Source organism: Lycorma delicatula, chromosome 11 (genome assembly GCF_047948215.1).
Source record: "Lycorma delicatula isolate Av1 chromosome 11, ASM4794821v1, whole genome shotgun sequence".
In the NCBI taxonomy this organism is placed as follows: domain Eukaryota; kingdom Metazoa; phylum Arthropoda; class Insecta; order Hemiptera; family Fulgoridae; genus Lycorma; species Lycorma delicatula.
The window spans coordinates 6,647,681-6,669,235 of record NC_134465.1 but is presented as its reverse complement, the minus strand read 5'-3'; the positions used below and the strand labels follow the sequence as shown (position 1 = coordinate 6,669,235).

Sequence of the window (21,555 nt, the reverse complement as noted above, 5' to 3'; positions counted from 1 at the left end):
AAACATTAGTAATTTTTTTCTATTGTCTTATTTGTATAATTGTATTCTAAAAAAAAATATTAATAATCTGTTTTCTTGTTGCAATTGTGTAAAACTATCATGGTACTTAATTCTCTGCTTTATATATATATTTCTATTCAATAATTTCAACATCAAAACCATTAAATACTACTGCTTTTTTTATTACATCCAGTTCCTTCTTATGTTTGTTTTCATTGTTCTATATATAATGTAAAGCTCTAAAAATCAGGTTTTTATATGTACCAATTTTTTGTGACCACGGGTGATTAAAATTTACATGTATTGTAATGCTATTCATCATGGGTTTTGTATAAACTTATGTTTCTATAACATTGCTTTTGTTTATTTCAATCGTCACAATTTCTAAAGAATGTATTATTTTTCTGTTTTTTTTTCCATTGCACATGTAAATTTTAAATTATCATTATAATTATTAAGTTTATTCAAAATAATCAAATGCCATTCATACATGACCAAAATATCATCATATCATCAATAATAGCACTTGGTGTGTACCCATTTACCATTAATTATAATACTTTCAAAATTTTGTATAAAAATTTCAGACATAATCGCAGAAATTGGTGAACCCATAGCTCAACCTTTTGTTTGTGAATAACATTTTTTCTTGTATTGGAAAAGATTTTGGAGAAATATATTCCTTACATTGGCGATCAGAACATTTGTATACTCAAGGATTTCCTTCAAATTGTTTTTTTATTATTTCTACTGTTTTATCAACTGGTATGATAGGGTACATGTTTGTGATGTCATAACTTACCATTTTAGTGTAAGAATTAGCTTTCATACAATTTAACTTATTTATTTACTTCATAATAAGTAAATAAATAATTATAAATAATTAATAAGTAATTATATTCAAGTTCATTTTTATTCTACGAATTTTAGCTATAAAATATTCAGGTCCTATTTTAAAATTTATTAATGGTCTTATACGAATATTTATGTTATATAATTTTGGTAATCCAGTAAGTTTTGGAGGTGATGGTACATGGATATAATTTTGTGGCATAACCTAATTTATTATAATTAAATATTGGTTTATATTTAGAAATTAAATCTTTTACAATTTTTAAATATATGTTTGTTGGATCTTTTATTACTTTAAAATAATTTTTTTCAATGTAATTATCCATAAGTTCTTTGTACTATTTCTTTGTACTTTGTATTTTTATACATAACAATTGGTGTATTAGTCTTATTTGATTTCACTATTAGGTTATTATCATTAAACTTATTTTTTTGGTTTAATAACCTGAAATTTTGTTATTTTATTAATTATATGACTAATTACATTTCTTATTTGATTCTTATTCAAAAAATCCAATCTTTCAATATTATATTCTGTATCAACTGTGATATTTTTAATTGTATTATAAATGTACAATAATTTAAATTAAATTCGAAGCATTTGAGACTATAATTTTTTTTATTATCAAAATATATATATTAGTAAAGTTCTTTAAATTGTTATCTAATCATGTATCTTGTTTTTGAAGTCTATTAAAATAACTGTTATGAAAATTAGGTTTATTATTATTTCCATGATATAAGCTTTGTATTGCATTGTGACACTTATTGTTTAAAAATTCCTTAATTGATTTATTTCTCGTCAAAAGCTTTATTTTATTTCTTTTTTCAAAATCAGTTAATTTGTTATGTACACATATAAACTGAAGATTCCAACTACTTTAGTATTTGTAAATGTAAATGTAAAGTATTATTAACAAAAACCTTGTCCTTATAAGGCTTTTTAATTTCGTTTTATTCTAAATTTTTCACATAATTCTTTTGCTTTTTTAATACGTAAATAATTATTAGGGTTTTTAATATTAATAATTGCATATTTACGTATTTATTATTTTGCATTCCAAACACAAGTTTAAAACCTACAGTTGCAATTTATAGAATTTGAATATAGTTTTTGCCTGGTTATCATTTGTAATAATTATCTGAAAATTCAAATAATTCATCAACATACGGACCACTGTGGTTGAACTTTGTGGAATCCTGCATCATCAGTCAATACAAAATTCTACAATTACATCAAATATTTCGTTTTTGTTTTTATTTGTAATTGTAGAATTTTGTACCAACTGATGATTGTGGTATATTAATTGTGTGATATATTTATTACCGAAGGAACTCTATCATTTCAACCAAGAATTAATTACAGTAATCAATAAAAAAGTTACATATGGAGAAAAAAAATTAAAGTAAAGATTAAAAAGGGATATTTAAAAGACCATGAATGAAATTATTAACAACTTATTATTTTTCAATGCTTATTTTAATTCTAACAACACACACACTCACACAATAGAAGACTAATTTAAAAAAAAAAATTTTATACGTTCCAGGAAGTATAAGTTATGACAATCTGAAAAAAACAAAAACAAAACAAAATACAGAGTAAGAAAATGTATACATAATAAATGTGTTAAATTATTAAATATTTAGCTGTTATATCAAAGAGATAAAAGTAATAAACTCTACTGAATTTATTGTTCTATAAATAGTAACAACTTAAGCAAACTAACATTCTTGAAGATAATTCTTTTGAGGTGTTTCCATTCATGGTTATTTATGTCATGAATACTCACATGCATAGAACATACTTCTTACAGTTAATATGACCAACACTGCATTTGTATAAATTATGTTTTGTGGGGAAAAATAATTTCTATGCTATCCCTAACCTATACATTTTGGGACGTATCCAAGTCAATTTCACTACAAAAATTCAGTTTAGTATATGAATCAAAAAGAACTAACCTTCAGTATAAGGTGTTTATTCTTACCAGAGAAAATACAAATTGTTCAACATTTTAATTATTGAAAATAAGTACAACTTTTAAATGTCAGCAATATGTTTTTTGAACTTGCTGGTTATCAATCATTCCTAAGAATAAGAATATGACTGACAAAATCTTGTTTGTGTAAGCAATAATTCTCAAGATCAATGTATATCAAAGATTACAAAAAATGGATATCTTCAAATCTATCCTATGACAACAAATGAAGAGAAAATTCATAAAAAGATTCCAAGAGGGTCTTATGCAATTATAAATAGAATATTAATTATTTAAAAAGATATATATATTTTGATTGTCGAGCATTAATTTCAAACGGTTTAGTTATTTCTTGTTATGATATATTAGTTTTATTTTATTTAAGTATTCTACCACATTTAATAATTTACAGTTACTATTTTCAGATGTACATACTTGCACACAAGATTTACTTTTAAATATCTTAACTGTTTCAATATAAATATGTTTATGTAGTTCTTGCGCAATTCTTGCGCAATTCTTGCGCAATTCTTCTACAAATACCACATATTTCATAATATGCACACACTGTTTTATTTATACTTCTGTTTAAATGCTAGAGTAAATTATTTTTATAAAAATTACTTTCTCCAGAAATTGTATTAGGACATCTATATAAAAAAACAAAGACATTCTATAGATTGACCAGAAGGTCACTTTCCATGATATAACATACTGTTTGGTAATACTGTATTTCATCAGCTTATTGTAAAGGTTAGTAAGCTGCTTTCATTCACTTAACAAAGTGCCACGTCGTTAGAAGTTGATGTTAATTTCATATATTTAGTGAGAATTTTGATTTGTGCAGTGTTAAATTAAAATGCAGATACAAGGGCGAATGTAATTGAAGAAAGACTTGTTACTAGCGTTTGGGTGGATGAATGTAAAAAATGCCATTGAAAATTATGATTAGAAAGCTTCACAGCATCTTGGTAAAGAAGCTCCATCAGTAGTAACACCTGAAAGTACAGAATAAAGCTTTTTTGTACCTGGTCCTTGATTTGAAATGGTCTGGACATCCTTCCAGATGATTGAATAGCTCCAATATTGTTGAGGAATCATGTTTATGATCTATTCTTAAGTAGACCAAATAAAATTCTTTAGAACTAGATATTCCATATTCAAGTTTAGAAAAAAATTAAAAAAGATCTTGGATCCTTAACTCGGTTCAGGTTAGTGAGCTTTTCAACCGGCACATTGCTGTAAGAGAAACTAGTTACAAAACTCTTCTAAGGTATTTTCCCGATGTTCAATCACAAAAACCAATTTTCTTCTCTGATGAGTGTGCCATTTACCTGAGCAATAGATCTCTGAATATGAAATTTTAGTGTAAATAAAATCCCACAGTTTATGAGGAAATCACAACCACCTGTAACACATATATGGGCAGCGATATTTGAAATGAATCTTATCATTTCATACCTTGAATACTTGAAAATTATTTTATTCCTCAGTTTAAAATTGCCATTATGGAATTAACTGCCATTTTACAGCAAGATGGAACTTCAGCTCCTTATGATCAGTCAGTCCGTAAGAAACTTTTTAAATGAACATTTTTAAGGGTATTGGATCCAAGAGCAGCTCCAAAATTCAGTGATACCTAGAAATCCAGATTTAACAACCTGTGACAACCCCTTTTGGAGAATAAAAAAAAATCTCCCATTTGAAACTAAGAAATGTTGGTGAGATGAAAACTGCTGCCAAAATGTTTATATGATTTTGATCCTTCAATATGAAAGAGAATGTTTAAATACAGCTAGCAACTGATAAAATTGTGACTAGATAGTGGAGGGTCACGTACAGATGTAATTTAAAATAAGTTTTATAAAGATATTAAATAAACTATTTACATTTATTTCCCTTTTATGTGGAAAGGGGATGACCACCCTGTAGAGTTGAATAGGTTGATAACTTCTGTGAAGTTATCAAGCTATTATATTAATCAAGTTTTTAATTATATACTACTTACATAAGTTGATGAAATTAGTACTACAACCATTCTATATAGATAATTTTTCCGTGAAATTTATTACACTCATTTTTTATCTCCTTGTGTTAATATGAAAGTTAGATTTTATTAACGACAGTATAACAAGATATCAATCAAGATCAAATAATTAACAAGATTTTATAAAATAGTAATACCTTTCTTTTTTATACGTACTGACTGGGAAAGTAAAAGAAAATACTAGAAGAAAACTGATGGCTATTACATACTGGCAATCTGCCTGTACATACTCACACAAACACAGGGCCACTAATTCTTGAATTTATTGAGTAATTTTGACACAATATTAATTCTGCAGCCTGCTGACACATGTGTTGACAAGTCGTGGAAATTCAATTAATTATTGGTTAGGGGAGATTAGAATTACGGTTGATGATACTAAATGTAGTTATGTTGGGATGTCTGCCCTGCTATCTTGGTTTAATGTCAACAGGAGAAAGCATACGACTACGTAAGTGTTAAATAATAAGGAAAATTCAAAACTTGGACTGATTTCATTAAGTGCTAAAGTAATGGGTAATATGTGCATCCGTATAGTTTAACTGACATTTATTGCAGATTCTTAAGATTAATGGATAGCTATTAATCGGGATTGAGTATTACCTAATTACAAAGTAGCAAAGATGAATTATAATTGTCATGAAGTTATCTATTGTTATGTTTTTATTGTTTTTTTGTTTTTTTTACCTACATACAGCATAACATTGCAAGGAAAAAATATTCAGATGAAGAAAGATGACCAAAATTATAATCAGTGGCTACATCTGGTTAGATTATTTAAGGCACAACTGGGGTGTCCCAGATGATTGACATTTTCCTCCTTCAAGATCACATAAATAATCTGCAACTCACCTTATCTAATATTAGCCAAATTAAAAATTATTTTGAAAGGCTTCCATTATTAATACTGTCTTGATAAAGAAAAAAATTACTATCATAAGCATTCTTTAAAACACTTTGGGAATATTAAAATATAGAGCCATGTAGAATATAAAGTGAAGAGAAATACTAAAAATAGGCTGCAAGACCGTGTTAGCTTCTACGATAAATTGAAAAATAACCAAAAAAAATTTCAGATAAAGATAAATAATAATAATAATAGATATTAGATATTATAGAATAAAGATAAATAATAGAAAATAAATAATAAAGATAAATAATCAGATAAAGATTACAAAAACTTACTTAAGCATTATTTGATAAGATTTAAAATAAATTTCATACAATTTTTTTTTATTTATCTTCATCACTTTCACTGCTGCTGCTGCTGCTGCTGCTGCTGCTTTTACCCGTGGACTGTAAAGCAAAGAGGAAACAATTAAGAAAACAAATTAATTAAAAACATAATTTTCACATTTAACTGTTAAAGTAAAATTTAGACTTTTGTAGACAATGTTATTAAATTAATTTGAAATCTTTTTCATCAACAGTATTTTTATTAGTTCAGTTTTATTTTGACTTAAGTTTTTTATCTGAATTCTTACCTTGAGTGTATTATTAGTAAAATAAACTGGAAAACAAGAAAATGTTAAAAGGCTGTCTACTTATAATCTAAAACTAGTTTTAAATAAAATCTTTTTAAATGTTTTCTTGTTTTTCAATATATTTCAACAACAGTTTAGCTTTTTCTTTATATATAAATGTATTGAAAAATATACATAGATAAAATACGAGGTGCTACCCAAAAGATAAAATAGCTTACCATAAATTATAATTTCCACTGTCTCCTTCAAAGTAATCTCCTTGGGCATTGATAGAGTGATCCCAGCGTTTTTCCCATGATTCCACGCATCCCTGGAAGTCTGCAGGTGTAAGTGTTTGAAGCAAGTTCTGTGTTTCTTCCTGAATCTCCTCAATTGTGTTAAAACAACAGCCTTTCAATTGAAATTTTATTTTCGGAAAGAGAAAAAAGTAGAACAGGGCAAGGTCAGGTGAATAGGGTGGTTGGGGAATCACTACCGTCTTTTTGGAAGCCAAGAAATTCTGAACGGCTAACGATGTGTGCGCAGGCATGTTGTCATGGTGCAGAATCCAGCTGTTGTTACTCCACAGATCTGAACGTTTGCGCCTAATGCTTTCACGTAACTGCTTCAAAACTTCACAGTAGAACATCCCATTGACAGTTGGATCAAGGGGAACAAATTCCTTATGGATAATGTCTTTGATGACGAAAAAACAATCACATTGGCGCTCATGGACTTCACATTGCTGCGAACTTGGCATGCTTTTATTGGCCATGGTGAACTTGGCAACTTCCACTGCAACGACTGCTGCTTAGTTTCAAGATCATACCCGTACACCCATGTCTCATCACCGGTTATGATGTTGGAGTGAAGTTAGGGTCATCTCTTTCTGAATTTTTCAATTCACTACAGACAGCTATGCAATTTTGTTTCTGGTTGCTGTGCAACAGTCTCAGTACGAATTTTGAAGCAATGCGTCTCATATTAAAATTGTCCGACAAGATGCGTTGCACAGACCCATATGACATTTGTACGATTGCACAAACATCATGGATTGTTTGTCTACTATCTGCAACAATAGCCTCTCGCACTTTCGCGATGGTTTCCGGTGTTGCGCTTGTTGATGGTCTTCATGAACGGTCATCGTCATAGACTGTTTGTCCAACTTTGAATCGTTTGTACTACAAAAAAGTTTTACTTTTTTACTCACAGCATTGTCACCAAATGCTTCCACAAGCATGCGATGGGTTTATGCACCAGTTTTTTAAGCATGAACCAAATTTGATGCAGGTTCTTTGCTCTTTAAAATCTGCCATTTAGAACTTCGCTGAAGCAGTAAAACACAATGTTACACAACCGTACGAAAGTCAACAATGCAGCCTCTCACCATCACAGCTGTTGGAACACTGCTTCACAAAGAGTACTGTTAGCCACATCTAGCGGCAGCAGGTCGTACCAGCAATGGTTCGCGCGTGAAATTTAAATTCCCCAAACTCTTAGGTAGCACTTCATATATATGTAATGTTAACAATAATGTTTATTTTAAGAGTATTCTAATACCCAATAAATAATATTTTAAAGGTGTGAGATTGATTAGTTTTTAAGTTATACCAGCTAAAATTTATGAACCAAATGAATAAAGAGGTAATTTCAAAGAAATTTGGGTAAATGTCATCAGGTAAATGTGAAACCTATTTTGCTTTTAACAGGTGTGCTTTACAAGTCTTTCACATTTTTTTTTTTCCCCAGCCAGCTGAACAATATCTTCAAATGAAATTTTTATTTCATTTGGGTTTCTTTTACTATATACTACTTCAGCAATGATTTTGTCTTATTTTTTTATTAGAAATGAGGTCACTTATATTCTGCTTTTTTATTTCAACTATTTATTTATTCGGATCTTCTATTAATTCTTTGGTATCAACAATTTAATCACTATCGGTTTCAATTATATTCAACCACCAATCTAAATTATTATCATTTATAAAAACATACTGGTTTAGACCTAAAATAAGTTTATTATATAATTAAATAATAAATTTAAAAGTAAAGCAAAAATTGAAATCCACAAATTATAAAAGACAAACATAGGTGATATATCAATCAAACTAATTTTACACTAAGCAGACAATTAATATAATTTTAAATATTTTCATGAATATCTAACTTAAAAACAAAGTTGAGTAGTTTATTAGAGCAGAACTCTGGTGTAGAAAGTGTAAGATAAAAAAGTATCTGACTAAATATAAGATTGTATCTGCAGTTTGCCAAATATTCATATGATGCTGTAGTTGTATGAAAATTATTCTACTACAGGGTAGTAGAACATCTAGTCCGGAATAGATTAAAAACTGATAAACTGTCCTGATCAGAGGTATTTTTTTCCTTAAATCTTCCTTAAATCTTTTGTTTTCTGTTTATAAATTGTATAAAAAACTAAACTTTATGGGTGAGGTGCGTAATGTGTAAAGCCAAGGTGTTCTATTCTTTATAAAATTTAATGGCCATTCTTTGCCATTTAATTTTTAAATAAAAATTTGATATAACAAAATTTTAATTAAAAAAAAAAAAAACTTGATTCATTCATTAATAGTGTAAAAAAGCTAATGTAATGGCATATCTCATCATCAATGATTTTAAAACAAAAATTACGGTGTATTACAGGCATGATTACATATTTACATGTGAAGTTTTGTTCTTTGGGAAACTACCATAAGATAAATTTTGCCCAAAATAAAAATATTGATTTATCTTGTATGGTTATACTAATAATTAAGGTGTAGAAAATAAAGTATAACCTTATCTTTCATCTTTTTGCATTCTCTCTCTATGTTTTATATATATATATATATATATATATATCTTTTAAAAGTCAATTTTAAGACTCATATTCCTCTGTACTATTATACAAATGTAAATAAATAACTTGATCCATCAAGTACAGAATAAAATTAAATTAGGTAGGATGACACTTACCTTATATCATTATATATACACAAGAGTACTTTCATGATTTTCTCGCATCTTCAGCTGATCCAATCTTTTAATTGTTCAAGTAAAATTACATATTATAAATACACATTAACAAAATAAAATCTTATAAAACACGATTTGTTAAACCTTTGGATATATGCTTTAAAATCAATTCAAATCAAAATGAATTAAAATAAATTTTTTTTCCTTTTAAATTTAAAATTAAACATTTAAAATCAAAATTAAAAGTTAAAGTTAGAAGTTAAAAATTCCATATATAAAAAAAATGGTGTCAAATAATAAAAATATTAATTAAAAGTTAAAATGATATGTTAAAAAAGAATGAATATGCGTGTATGTGGTTTAGCTAACCAATATCATATTACTGTGTAGGATTTTAAATAGATTAAACTAAAAATTATACATATATATATAAAAAATTTTTTTATTTATATACTCTTTACATTTATGTAGCTACCACTTTGCCGATCTCTGTGGCAGAGCTAATGTCTTGGCCTTTCATCTGAAGATCATAGGTTTGAATCCTGGTTGGGCATGCCATTTTTCACGTGTTACAAAATTCATCTATCATTTAGTAACTATTAGAGAGTGTAACCCTGTGGTTATTAATATTATGTAATAATATTATGTAATAATATTATGTTATAGAAGGAATAAAATTAAAAAAAACTGACTGTTGTAGTTTTAGATGAAGAGCTGGAAGTTTCAGAGTAACTGGATGTTTTGCAGTATTCAGTTGTAGATATTTTGTACTCTGAACTAACAAAACTGGGAGTAACAAGTCTTTGATTTTCATTCTGGAAAAAAAACAGACCGCATCATAAACAAGCATTAAAATAAAATATAATATAATTGTACCTTGCTTATCATGATTAATGGGTTCATTTAAACACTCATAATCAGAGACAATGAAAACATGTGAAATATGTTACAAACAAAAAGATAAAAAAAAGTTGTCAAAGCACAAAATGTTTTAAATTTAACAACATATAAAGGAAAGTTCTCAGCCTGACAATGAAAAACCAAGATTTTTCAGAAATATTTTTTACTTTTCAGTGTAATCAACTTGTAATTTGATATATGAGAGGTTATCTCTAAAGTAAAGACAGTTTCATTGTAAAAAAAATTATTCTGAAAACTTTATAAATATTTTTTATTTCCCTTAAACTACATACCTTATAATACTTCTCTATATAATTGGCACTTGAATTAATGTCTTAATAAATGTCTTTAATAAGTCTCTTAATCGCCACTTGAATTAAGACATTTATCGTAGCGATACACCAGCTTCAATAAACCCTCATCGTATTCTTCTGCTGCCAGTCCATTTAGCCACTAATTAAAAGTATTTTTAAGTTCACTGTCACCCGCAAATTGCTTACTGCTCAAAAATTCTTTCAATTTCCCAAACAAATGGTTATCAGAAGGAAATAAGTTTGGATTACATGGTGGGTGATGTAAATTTCCCATCCAAATGTTCGCAGAAAATCACGTGTTGGACCAGCAACATGTGGACGTGCAGCAGGACGACACTGTCAGTCAGCTGCCCACACCACCGATTTTGAATGGTGCATCTTAACTTAGGTAGAGATTCGCAGTAGGCTTCTGCATTTATAGTCATTCAACGTGGCATGAAATCAATCAGCAGTATGCTAAACCGATCCCAAAAGACTGTGTCCAAATGGCTGTGGTTTGACCTTTTTCAGTCTGGTTGGTGATTGAGGATGATGCCATTCACTTGACTGTTATTTTCTCTTTGGTGTGTAATAAAAAAATCTATGTTTCATTGCCGGTAACAATAAAATTAAGGAACTCATCGCCTTTTTCTGTGTAGCGCATCAATAATTCCAAAGCAGATCCCATTCAGATTTGTTTGTGATGTTCCTTTAAGACGTGTGGCACCCAACATGCACAAACCTTTCTGAAGTCTACATGGTCATGAACAGTGCAACCAATAACAACTCTTGAAACATCAGGAAAAAGAACGACCAGGTCGGAAATCATTGAGCGATGATCTTTTCTGATTTCATCATCCATGCGTTTCAACAAATCCTTGGTGATTATCGAGGGCCTCCCCAAATGTTGTTCATCGTGCACATTAATTCTGTAATTTCTAAACCTTTTACATCATTTTTGGATTTTTCTTTCATTCATTATATTATCATCATACACAGAAACCAACTGCCTATGAATTTCAGCCGGCTTAACGTTTTGATGTTTTAAAAAATGTATGACTCCACATATCTCACAGTCAGCAACATAGATTTTCCTATTAATTTTATAATGTAATAACTCTCACGTAATCAAAGATACTACAACGCAATAACTTACAGACAACAATGCAGTATATACATTATTTGTGTGACCATGAACAACAAAGGTTCACCATCCTTAAGGAGAGAAACTTTCCAGCAGTCTTTACTCTACAGATATCTCTCGTATTTAGATCCATGACTTTCCAACTCCTTAATATAATGTGATTTTCCTAAATCTGCAAAATAAGTGGTTGCCTTGGCTTTAACCTCATCATTAGAAGTGAATCTTCATCCAATGAATCATTTCTTCAGGTTTAGGAAGAAAAAATAATCACTGGGGGGGGGGCCAAATCCGGTGATTTCAGCACATGTAAAAGTACTTCAAGGTGCAGCTCGTGGAGTTTTACAGCAACAACCTGAGACATGTATACAGACATATTACTGCTATGAACGAACACTTTCTTTGTGACCAACTGTAGACATTTAGCCTGAAGAGCACCCTTCAATCGATCTAGTAGTGAAAACCATAATACCCAACTTTGATGGTCCAACCTTTTTCCAGTTATTCTATAAGAATCAATTTTAGTCTATGAGAACCCAAATAAACTGAAGTCATAGCATTTTCTGCAGATGGACTATTTTCACCTTTTTTGGCACACTTTCACCTGCTCCCACTTACTATTTGTTCATTGGTATGTAATGGTAAATCTACATTTCATCTTTTGTTATAAAATTTCTGAGAAATTTAGTGTAATCACGTTTAAATAAATCTAAACATTCTGAAATAATTGAGTTAATACCTTTAGGTTATAATAAACAAGTGCTATCAAGACTTTAGTTTGATTATGGTTATAAATTTTACCTATACAGATATGCTTGAATATAATTGTTTACTTTTTTGTATTATACAAATTTAAATGAATGTAATCACCTCACTTCCTAGTTTAACAACTTTCACCAATTTATATATAAACACCTCCCCCCAACCAACACTTGCCCTATCTTCCAGAAACTTTTCTTCAACCTTGCCCGCAGTAATATAGTAATATGTACATCTTCACAGAAGCTACATGTTCTCCTTTCCGTATTTAAAAAATACTGATAGCTTATTAATGTTAAAAAATGTTTATTTTGTTTATATTGCACTACTAAAGATGATTCCAACACAACCGAAGAATCTATATAGTATTTTTATATAAAGTGTCAATTTTGAAAATTTATACTAGTGCTTTTATAAATAATTTGGTCATACTTGTGCCATTTCTGTGTCAAGCTGAGAACTTGTAAAAGTTCTATTGTAAGTTGTCAAACAACTCTTGTATTATAAATGAAAAACATTAATTATGTAATAAAATTCATTGTTATTAACAAAATATACACAATAAAAAATAATATTAAAAATATTTACAGATTATAAACAATGAATACAATAAACATACAGATTTGTAATAGTATTAATTTATTAAAAAAAGAAGGTAATTAGATACAGTTTATAAAATTAATACTGAACATATGATCAGGGAATAATAAGGTAAAATGCTAAAGGCCAAAGCCTTCCTCAATAAAACAGGTTTGTTAGATTATTGTTTGAGTAGCTAAGAATTGTGGTTATCAAATACTCTTTCCAAAAAATGCATGCTGTTGACATTTATTAATAGCTAACAACTATAGAAGTTGATGGTACTTAGAAGTGTTTAACAATACACCAATGAAATGATCAAATGTAATGTCATAACACACGTTACCTCTATGTAAAGGATAGGAATCATTATTTTTAATTTTGTTAGTTTACTACACTTTTAATTTAGTGTTAGTTTTTCTACACCTTTCCATACTCAGTTAGAAAAATATTTAATTTATAATTTAAAAAAATTCAATACTTACAACATTAAAATATATTTTCTTCAAACACTGAAAAAAAAGAACAGAATTCAATGTTAAAATATTATTAAAAAATTCTAACTTTTATAAAAAAAAATTATAGATTAAAATGTAAAAAGATATGTAAAAATAAAAGTAAATAAGTGAGAACAGGATGAATCGCCACCACTTTTCAGTTTTAATGATAAAAAATTTTTTAGTTTATTCTTTAGCCTAACTTTTTCTTTCTCAGAACTGAATTAAAAACATTAAGATCCAAATGGACCAGCAACTATTCCTTCATTATAGCGATTGAAGATCTGAGTGTCTTCTGGATTTTCAAGTTCTTTTTATAACAGTTGCTATTTTATACTTAAATAAAAATTATCATTATGTACAGGCTGATTCAGGAGGAAAGGGAAATAATATGTGAACTGATTTTAAAGCTTGAAGTAAAGAAGAAAGTCCATACAAATATATATGAAAACGCTTTGCTAATGAGTTAAAGCTGGATTTTAGTTCCTCCAGTAACTAAAAATCCCCCAGTAAAATGAAGTCATATTAAATTTTTAAGATGTTATATAAGGGGTAAACTTGATTGTTTCTTATGTTTTATGATCTAAAAATCGAATAAAATAGACCCCAGAATTGTATCTCCCATAATTTTCATGATATACAACATGAAACAGAAAAATTAGATGATGGAAAACATTTTTTTTTTAGGTTTTAAGTACAATAACTTTGTTGAATGACTAATAAATGCATAAATTTTATTATAAAAACTTGTAGATAATTTAATTATGAGAAAAATATGTAATAAAGCCAATGAAAAAAAAAATCAATTTTAAAAACAGAACTTAACAGTGAACATCAGCCAGTATGGTGATGAAAGGGAAAACATTTTTCAGGTGATACAGCTTAATCCTACAACAAGCATGTGAAGAATTTCTATAAAACTCAACATCCACAAAGTATAGTATGAAGGACATTATATGATCATGTCCTTATCATGTTCCAACTTAGTGACCATGCCAGACAATTGCAGTTTTGTCAACAGGTTAACAATAATTACCACTTAATTCTGCTCATACTATTTTCAAACAAAGCTATTTTTACCCATAATGGTATAAACACAGTATTCACATCAGTGGTTTTACATAACTGAAGAAAACTGACAAATTTCCAGCAATGATTTTCAGTGACTATTCAGTGATATCCATGATTGACAACTAATTAATAGGCCCTTTCAATACTAGAAAAACGTGTCTCGGGGAGAAATTATCTGGAATTATTAAACAATTAATTTCTTACAGCACTTAAAAATGTCTCATTAATGAAAAGAATTGAAATGTGCTATCAACTTGATGGAGCACAAACGCATTTCACAAATGAAGTAAGACAATTTTTAGATGAAAAATTTATTGGTAAATGGATTGGGTGTAGATAGTCAATAAATTAGCCACCTAGATCGCTGGACCTTACTCCATTAGAAGACTGTTTATGGGGATGAGTGAAATGCTAGGAATACAAGCCAAAACTACACAGACATGATGAACTGATCACATTCTCAATCTTCTGCTGCCCTCATCAAGGAATGTGAAGATATTATTAGATTGGCGACATAAAATGAAAGGAAATAAGTTGAAAAGTGCATCAGTGTCAATCTTGGAATTTTGTAGCACTTATTGTAAATTAATACAGTATAACAGTGACTATTTGTCTGAACAGTAAATTAAATGTATTTTAGTTTTTCAAAGGTCTAAATTTATTATACTAAAAACAGCTGCTTTTAATTTTTTTAAATTCATTACATTTTTAAGTTTTATTTTTAATAATAAAATTTGATTTTTTTTTGTTTTTCATTTACTTTATTACATCTTTCAGAATTAAATTATCTACAATTTTTGATAATAAAATCTAATAATTTAATAAAATTATTGTACTTCAAACTTAAAAGAAGTCTTTTTTGTCACTGAATTTTTCTGTTTTATGTTGGGTATCATGAAAACTAGGTGAAATACAGTTCTGGGACCCTATTTTAATCAAATTTTCAGATCAAAAACCCAAGTTTACCCTCCTATAAATGCCTTAATAATTTCTGTAAGAAAACCAGTATTTCATTTCACCAGGGGAACAGAAATCCGGACAAAGTTTTTGTTAGCCATAACATAACCTAGCATTATTGGACATAGGCTTGTATGAACGTTTTTCCTTATTTCAAGCTCTAGAATCAGTTCCTAAATTATTTACCTTTCCTGCTGAGTCAACCTGTATATAAATAATATACATATACAATAGGAAGGTTCAATTTGCATCTCATTCAGCACTTTAACCAACTAATTTGAATGTTGTGCAATATTTACATAATTTAAAATTTTATTAATTATTTTTGTATTTAATTAAAATAACAATGAATATTTTTAATAAGTTACAGGAGTACGTTTATTTTAAAACTCTATACACATTAAAATGTTTTAAATTACATTTATTTTAATGAATACATTCTTTTGCCATCATTCATAAGTTTTTCAGAAAGTTCTTTCAATTGCTTTACCACAATTTTATTGATTTCAAGCAGGAAAACTGCAAAGATCAGCTGATATCAAATCTGGAAAATGGGTGGATGCTGCAAAGCAGTAACCTTAACATTCAAGGTGTATTTTGTAGTGGGAGTGATCAATGTATAGGCAACATTTTTTAAATATTTATCTTGATGAATACAATGTTTCTTAAAATCATTGTGAAAAATGTTATCACCATTTCCCAGTGATATTTCAGCAAGTTATTTTTTTATAACACTTTGAACATGCTTTTTCTTTTTTGTGTTTTAGTTATGAAATAAGATGCCTAAGGAGAAAAGTAATAATCAAGTGAATCCAGGCCTTGCAATAACAAAAAAAAAAACGTGGTCCTTATCATCATTTTAGACACTTGACCACACGTAAATTTGTATGTTTCCATGATATTTCACCACAAATTTTTTTAAGCAACCTATTATTTCTGATGCAGTAGTATTTAACAAAAATCTGACATTTGAATATCAATTAATGATGGAGATTTTGAACCACAAACAATTAAAAACAGTTCATACAAATACTAGTTGTTACTGAATGCTAGAGTTAACAAGAATGTGATATCAACCTTACTGTAACATCATGAATGTTGCCAACTTATCAAATAATAATTTTTTGTCACAATTAATATTTCAAACAAAAGATATCATTTCAGAAACTTGTTGAAACTACGTTGTAAAAATTCAAATTTAATATACAGATTTGGTAATTAATGATAAATTAATCAACAACAAATAGAACGCAAATTACAGGAATCATAATAACTGAATACATTCTAATTCAATGTAATTTACACAGTAAAAAGTGCTGAAAATGGATGTGTCAATGAGAAAAAGATTTTCGTATACTACTTTTAAGGTCAAAACTTCACATTTTACTGTACTTACCAAGGTTAATTTATTATTAATAATAATGTACTACTTTACTTACTAAGGCCAATGCAAGCGGACGCTCTACAAGAATGGTCTAAAAAAGAAGAAAAATTATGGATTATATTTAATGAAAATGTAAAACATCTTTTTACATAAATCAGAAAGTCTATGGGTATGTTTTATGTATGAAGTAATTATATTACATTAAACTCAAGAATCGTTAAGCCAATAATAATTGGCTTAACTTATTATTGGCTTTATTTATTGATAAATAATTATTCAGAATAATTATTTATCAATGTTTTCATTTAAATCTAAAGATGGTTTTACACATAAATATTTATAAAACAGTAAAAGCCTAAATAAAGAGAATGAAAACATTTTACAATATAATTCTACATACAGTAGTAATATTTTGATTGAAGAACTGTACGTTTCACTACAAGTAAAATTTAGTAAAAAAGTGAATTTTATTTTATTTTATTTCAATATTAAAATTGTCTGAACAATTTTTAAAGTAACACATTAATAGAATTTTTTTATCAGCAAAGTAATTATATCACCACTTGGCACACTGTATAGTGCTCCAGGTGATATTTCCCAAATAAAGGGATTGAATCAGAGAAATAAATAAAAATGTTCATGTATACAAATTGCTCTATCTAGCTTCATTTTCTTTTTGCACTATTTTGTGCTTTTTTTAAAAGTTTCCATCTAAAGAAAGGACTATTATATCTTATGAAACTTAGTTTGCATATACCCAGCAACATCCTCTACAAAATGATTAAATTTGAAAATTCTACCTTTAAAAATTCCAAAATGGAATCTATTTAATGTTTTTAATCATTAATAGCAATATAAATGTTTGAATACTAGATCGTGGATACCGGTGTTCTTTGGTGGTTGGGTTTCAATTAACCACACATCTCAGGAATGGTCGAACTGAGAATGTATAAGACTACACTTTATTTACACTCATACATATCATCCTCATTCATCATCCTCTGAAGAATTATCTAAATGGTAGTTACCGGAGGTTAAACAGGAAAGAGAGAGAGAGCAATATAAATGCTGTTTTTATCAAAACATATTTTTTATTGTATTTGATAAAATATTAAGTTCTTTACTGTAAAAAAATTACACCTCATTTGTTCAAATCTGTTAATTAACAGCTGAAATATGGCACAAAAAATGGTCAGATTTCACGATATTCTGCAGCATGACAATTTTGTGCCTGTATTCACATGTAATTTTTAAAATCCACTTTAATGACTTCAGCCATATTTCAGCTGTTTATAAACTGATTTGGACAAATGAGGTGTCATTTTATTCACAATGAAAGGCTTAAAATTTTATCTAATTTAACATAATTTTGATTAATTAAACATTTACAGAACAAAAACTTTAAATGACTGGAGTTTTGGAATTATCAAAAGAAAGATTTTCAAACAATAATTTTGTACATGATGGTTTTACGTACTCTGAATTTCATTAAAATATTTCAATCAGTTCTTATAATCTACATTTTTATCTAAAAAAAATTCAAAATAGTAAGCATAAGTTAAGTCTATTTTGATGTTCTAAATCAGTTTGGCCAACAATTCAGGACATCCGTATATTTAACCATTAGAAGGTAATATATTAAACTTAAAGTTTAAATAATAATGAATTTTTGAAGATATTTAATTTTTGATAAAATAACTGAAGATAAACAATATGTATAATACATTAAATATCTGAGCAGAGAACATTATCGTTTAAACAAAAAATATACGTATTATTAATGACAAAAGAATTTTCACTTGATATAATTTCAAAACTTATATTTTTAGAAACAAACAATTTATATACATATTCCACAGATATATTTTTAAAATTTTCCTGAAATAAGCAAGTAATAATAACAATGAAGAAATATCACGACAAAATTGGTTCAAGGTCAACAAATTCATTTGTTGTGACTATGAACATTGTTTAACAAACTCTGTCTCGTAAGCATCCATATTTGAAAACTTCACATGTTAATAACAAGTTCAACTGCAAAAATAAAAGTTTAAATCATGAAATACTTTTACTTACTTTTCTAATGTATGACTTGAATCCATCAATATTTTTATAATCCTAAAAAAAATTGCAAAAAATATTCATAAATGAAATAATTGTTTAAATTACTTATGTTAAAAAATAAACATATTTTTTATGCTAATTTAACTCTGGTGTATAACCATTTATTTATTTCAGTCAAGTTATTTTTAACACACTTCAAAAAAGTTGGAGGTTCTCAATTCAGCTGTATTTTTTTTTAATGTATGTTACACAATATCTCCGATGTTAGTAAAATGATTTTGATAATTTTTTTTTTAATTGAAAGTTCCATCTAAAGTTTAACCAAATTTGATGATAATTTTCAGAAAAATACCAAAAAAATTGAATGGCTCGACACCCTTATACGCTGACTGCTCACACCAGTACAGTATTGCTCTCTGTTCCCTGTATGACTAGGACATTAATAAGTTTTATAGTTATTATAAACACTTTTTTTTAACTGGGTACTCGCAAACCTTGTCCAAATGTCTACTTGCAATAATGAAACCTATTAATTTGATAGATTATGCAACCTCATCGTTTCTGACAGAGCTTTCTCATCATGCGATCTATTTAATAACTTATTTGGGTCCAAATCAGACAAGATGATGCCCTCTAAAGTTTTAACTCGACAAGAGTTAAGAGCAAAATAAATCTGCCCCGTAGCAAAATTTTTCTTGCCAAGGGTACACTGCCCTGTTAAGAATTGTAACCTCCAGTTTGTGAACAGTTACAGCCCAGCTTAATATTAGAACTAACATTCTGCGCTAACATTCTAACAGTTTCCGGTAACTCTCCTTCCTCATAACATCAAGTTGACGCGGTGAGAACACTGATTTTGCATTTTATTGACAAGGATTTGTGTATTAAACTGACATGATGAGCATGATTCTCTAGACCTTCACTCTGTAAGAATCAGCTGATATACGTTCTCATTTGTGAAAGTCTACATTCTTGTTGTTGAGAAGTCTCTACAGAAATAATCATGGCATTTCTTTCTTTATTTTTCCTTAAATGATAATTCCTTTCTTACTGTCTCATTTGAGCAGCATGTTTAGTAGGCCTACCCATATTTAACCTATATATATATATATATATATAGGTACAATGTACCACTGAAAATTGTGAAATAATATAAAAGACAAAAATAAAAACAGACTTCAAAAAATAATAATAGTATTAAAATGTTACATAATTATATTTCTATCTATTAACTAAATGTATTTACAACAAATAACTATTCTTGAAGTCACTGCCTATCAACACAACTTAAATAAAAACAAACATACTATCTGTACAACAAATCCTACTTGAGACAATGCAAAATTGGTAATAATAGTTTTACTACAATAAAATGATATCAAAAAAAATATAATATAAGAATAAAATGCAACATACAAAAATATGATATAAGAATACATTATAGATGCTTAGGTTCATACATTATCACCAAATGTATATGTCTTAGCAAACTCAAAATGAGGTATGATCGTGAGACGCTCTCTCTTATATGCTCTTAAAACCTCATTTTACATGTGAGAATGTATATAATGCTGATAATAAAATTATATACAAAATTAATACACCTCAACTGAGGAATAACTTAAAAATTAACAACTCATACCATACCTTAAAATAAGAGTATTGCATTTTTTATGCGGTCTACTTACAGTATATTCCAGATTAACCTGAAAAATAAAGGAAAATAAATTAGATTACAAAAGAAACGGAATTTCTCAGAATTCTATTTATTTTTATAGAAAAAAGTGAAAAACTATTTCAAATACAACTATTGCAGTTTGAGTAATTCATAATAAGAAAAACAGAAACAATAACATCAGATTTAGAGCAGATAAACCATCTTTACAAATAAATTGATACCTGAATGCGGGTGGGGAGAGATACTTTGCGCATTCCTCAAGCAGGCATGATAAATAAGTACAAGCAGACTTTCATCTTTTTTTTTTGATTAATTCATCATATAAGCTTTGAAGTTTGTGAATGGGAATATGAAATGGAAATTTTTAGCATATGAAATATCCCATGTTTAACTGGGATCTCTGGGTGAAAGGCTGAGTGGATACCATTCTGCCACTGAGATCGTCATTTAGAGCAGAAATGTAGGTGAATGAGCACAAAACAATTTTGTTTAATGGTTGTCTGCAACAAATGAATAATATAGAAAACAGGAGAACAGTCCTTCCTCTAAAACGTTAACACCTGATACTGTGTATAAATATTATATGTACCTTTCAGTACACAGTACACATGAGTTATTATTTTAGTAATTGGCTTGAAACATACTTATAATCTACCAAGGAAGTCACTTGTTCATTTTTATGTCACATCATTATTGTGCTTTTGTTACTTTTACTTTGTACAAAAAAAAAACTTTCATAAATAATTGTACGTAATGGGGATTTAAAAAAATACATACCCTCAAACCTTCATAAGAGGTCAAAAAAAGCCTTTAGAAAAACAGGCTAACATTAAACACTCCTTATAATATTTTTTTTTACAGGTTTAATTAAAAATTGTACTTTTCAGAATTATGAATTGTAAGTGCTTCTTA

General features: G+C 28.2%; 1 protein-coding gene across 2 annotated transcripts in view; it reads right to left on the bottom strand.

Moving 5' to 3' along the window:
* Window positions 1-2,294: 2,294 nt before the first annotated feature.
* LOC142332001 (uncharacterized) overlaps window positions 2,295-21,555 on the bottom strand; it is a 279,107-nt gene continuing 259,846 nt past the window's right edge. For both annotated transcript variants that reach the window (XM_075378056.1, XM_075378057.1), the window contains 7 exons: window positions 20,654-20,671; window positions 18,978-19,019; window positions 16,957-16,992; window positions 13,478-13,504; window positions 10,013-10,135; window positions 6,067-6,177; window positions 2,295-2,422 (listed from right to left, as the gene is read on the bottom strand). In XM_075378056.1, coding sequence (XP_075234171.1) covers window positions 6,115-6,177; window positions 10,013-10,135; window positions 13,478-13,504; window positions 16,957-16,992; window positions 18,978-19,019; window positions 20,654-20,671 — 309 coding nt within the window. In that variant the 3' untranslated portion in view covers window positions 2,295-2,422; window positions 6,067-6,114. The remainder of the gene's footprint in view (window positions 2,423-6,066; window positions 6,178-10,012; window positions 10,136-13,477; window positions 13,505-16,956; window positions 16,993-18,977; window positions 19,020-20,653; window positions 20,672-21,555) is intronic.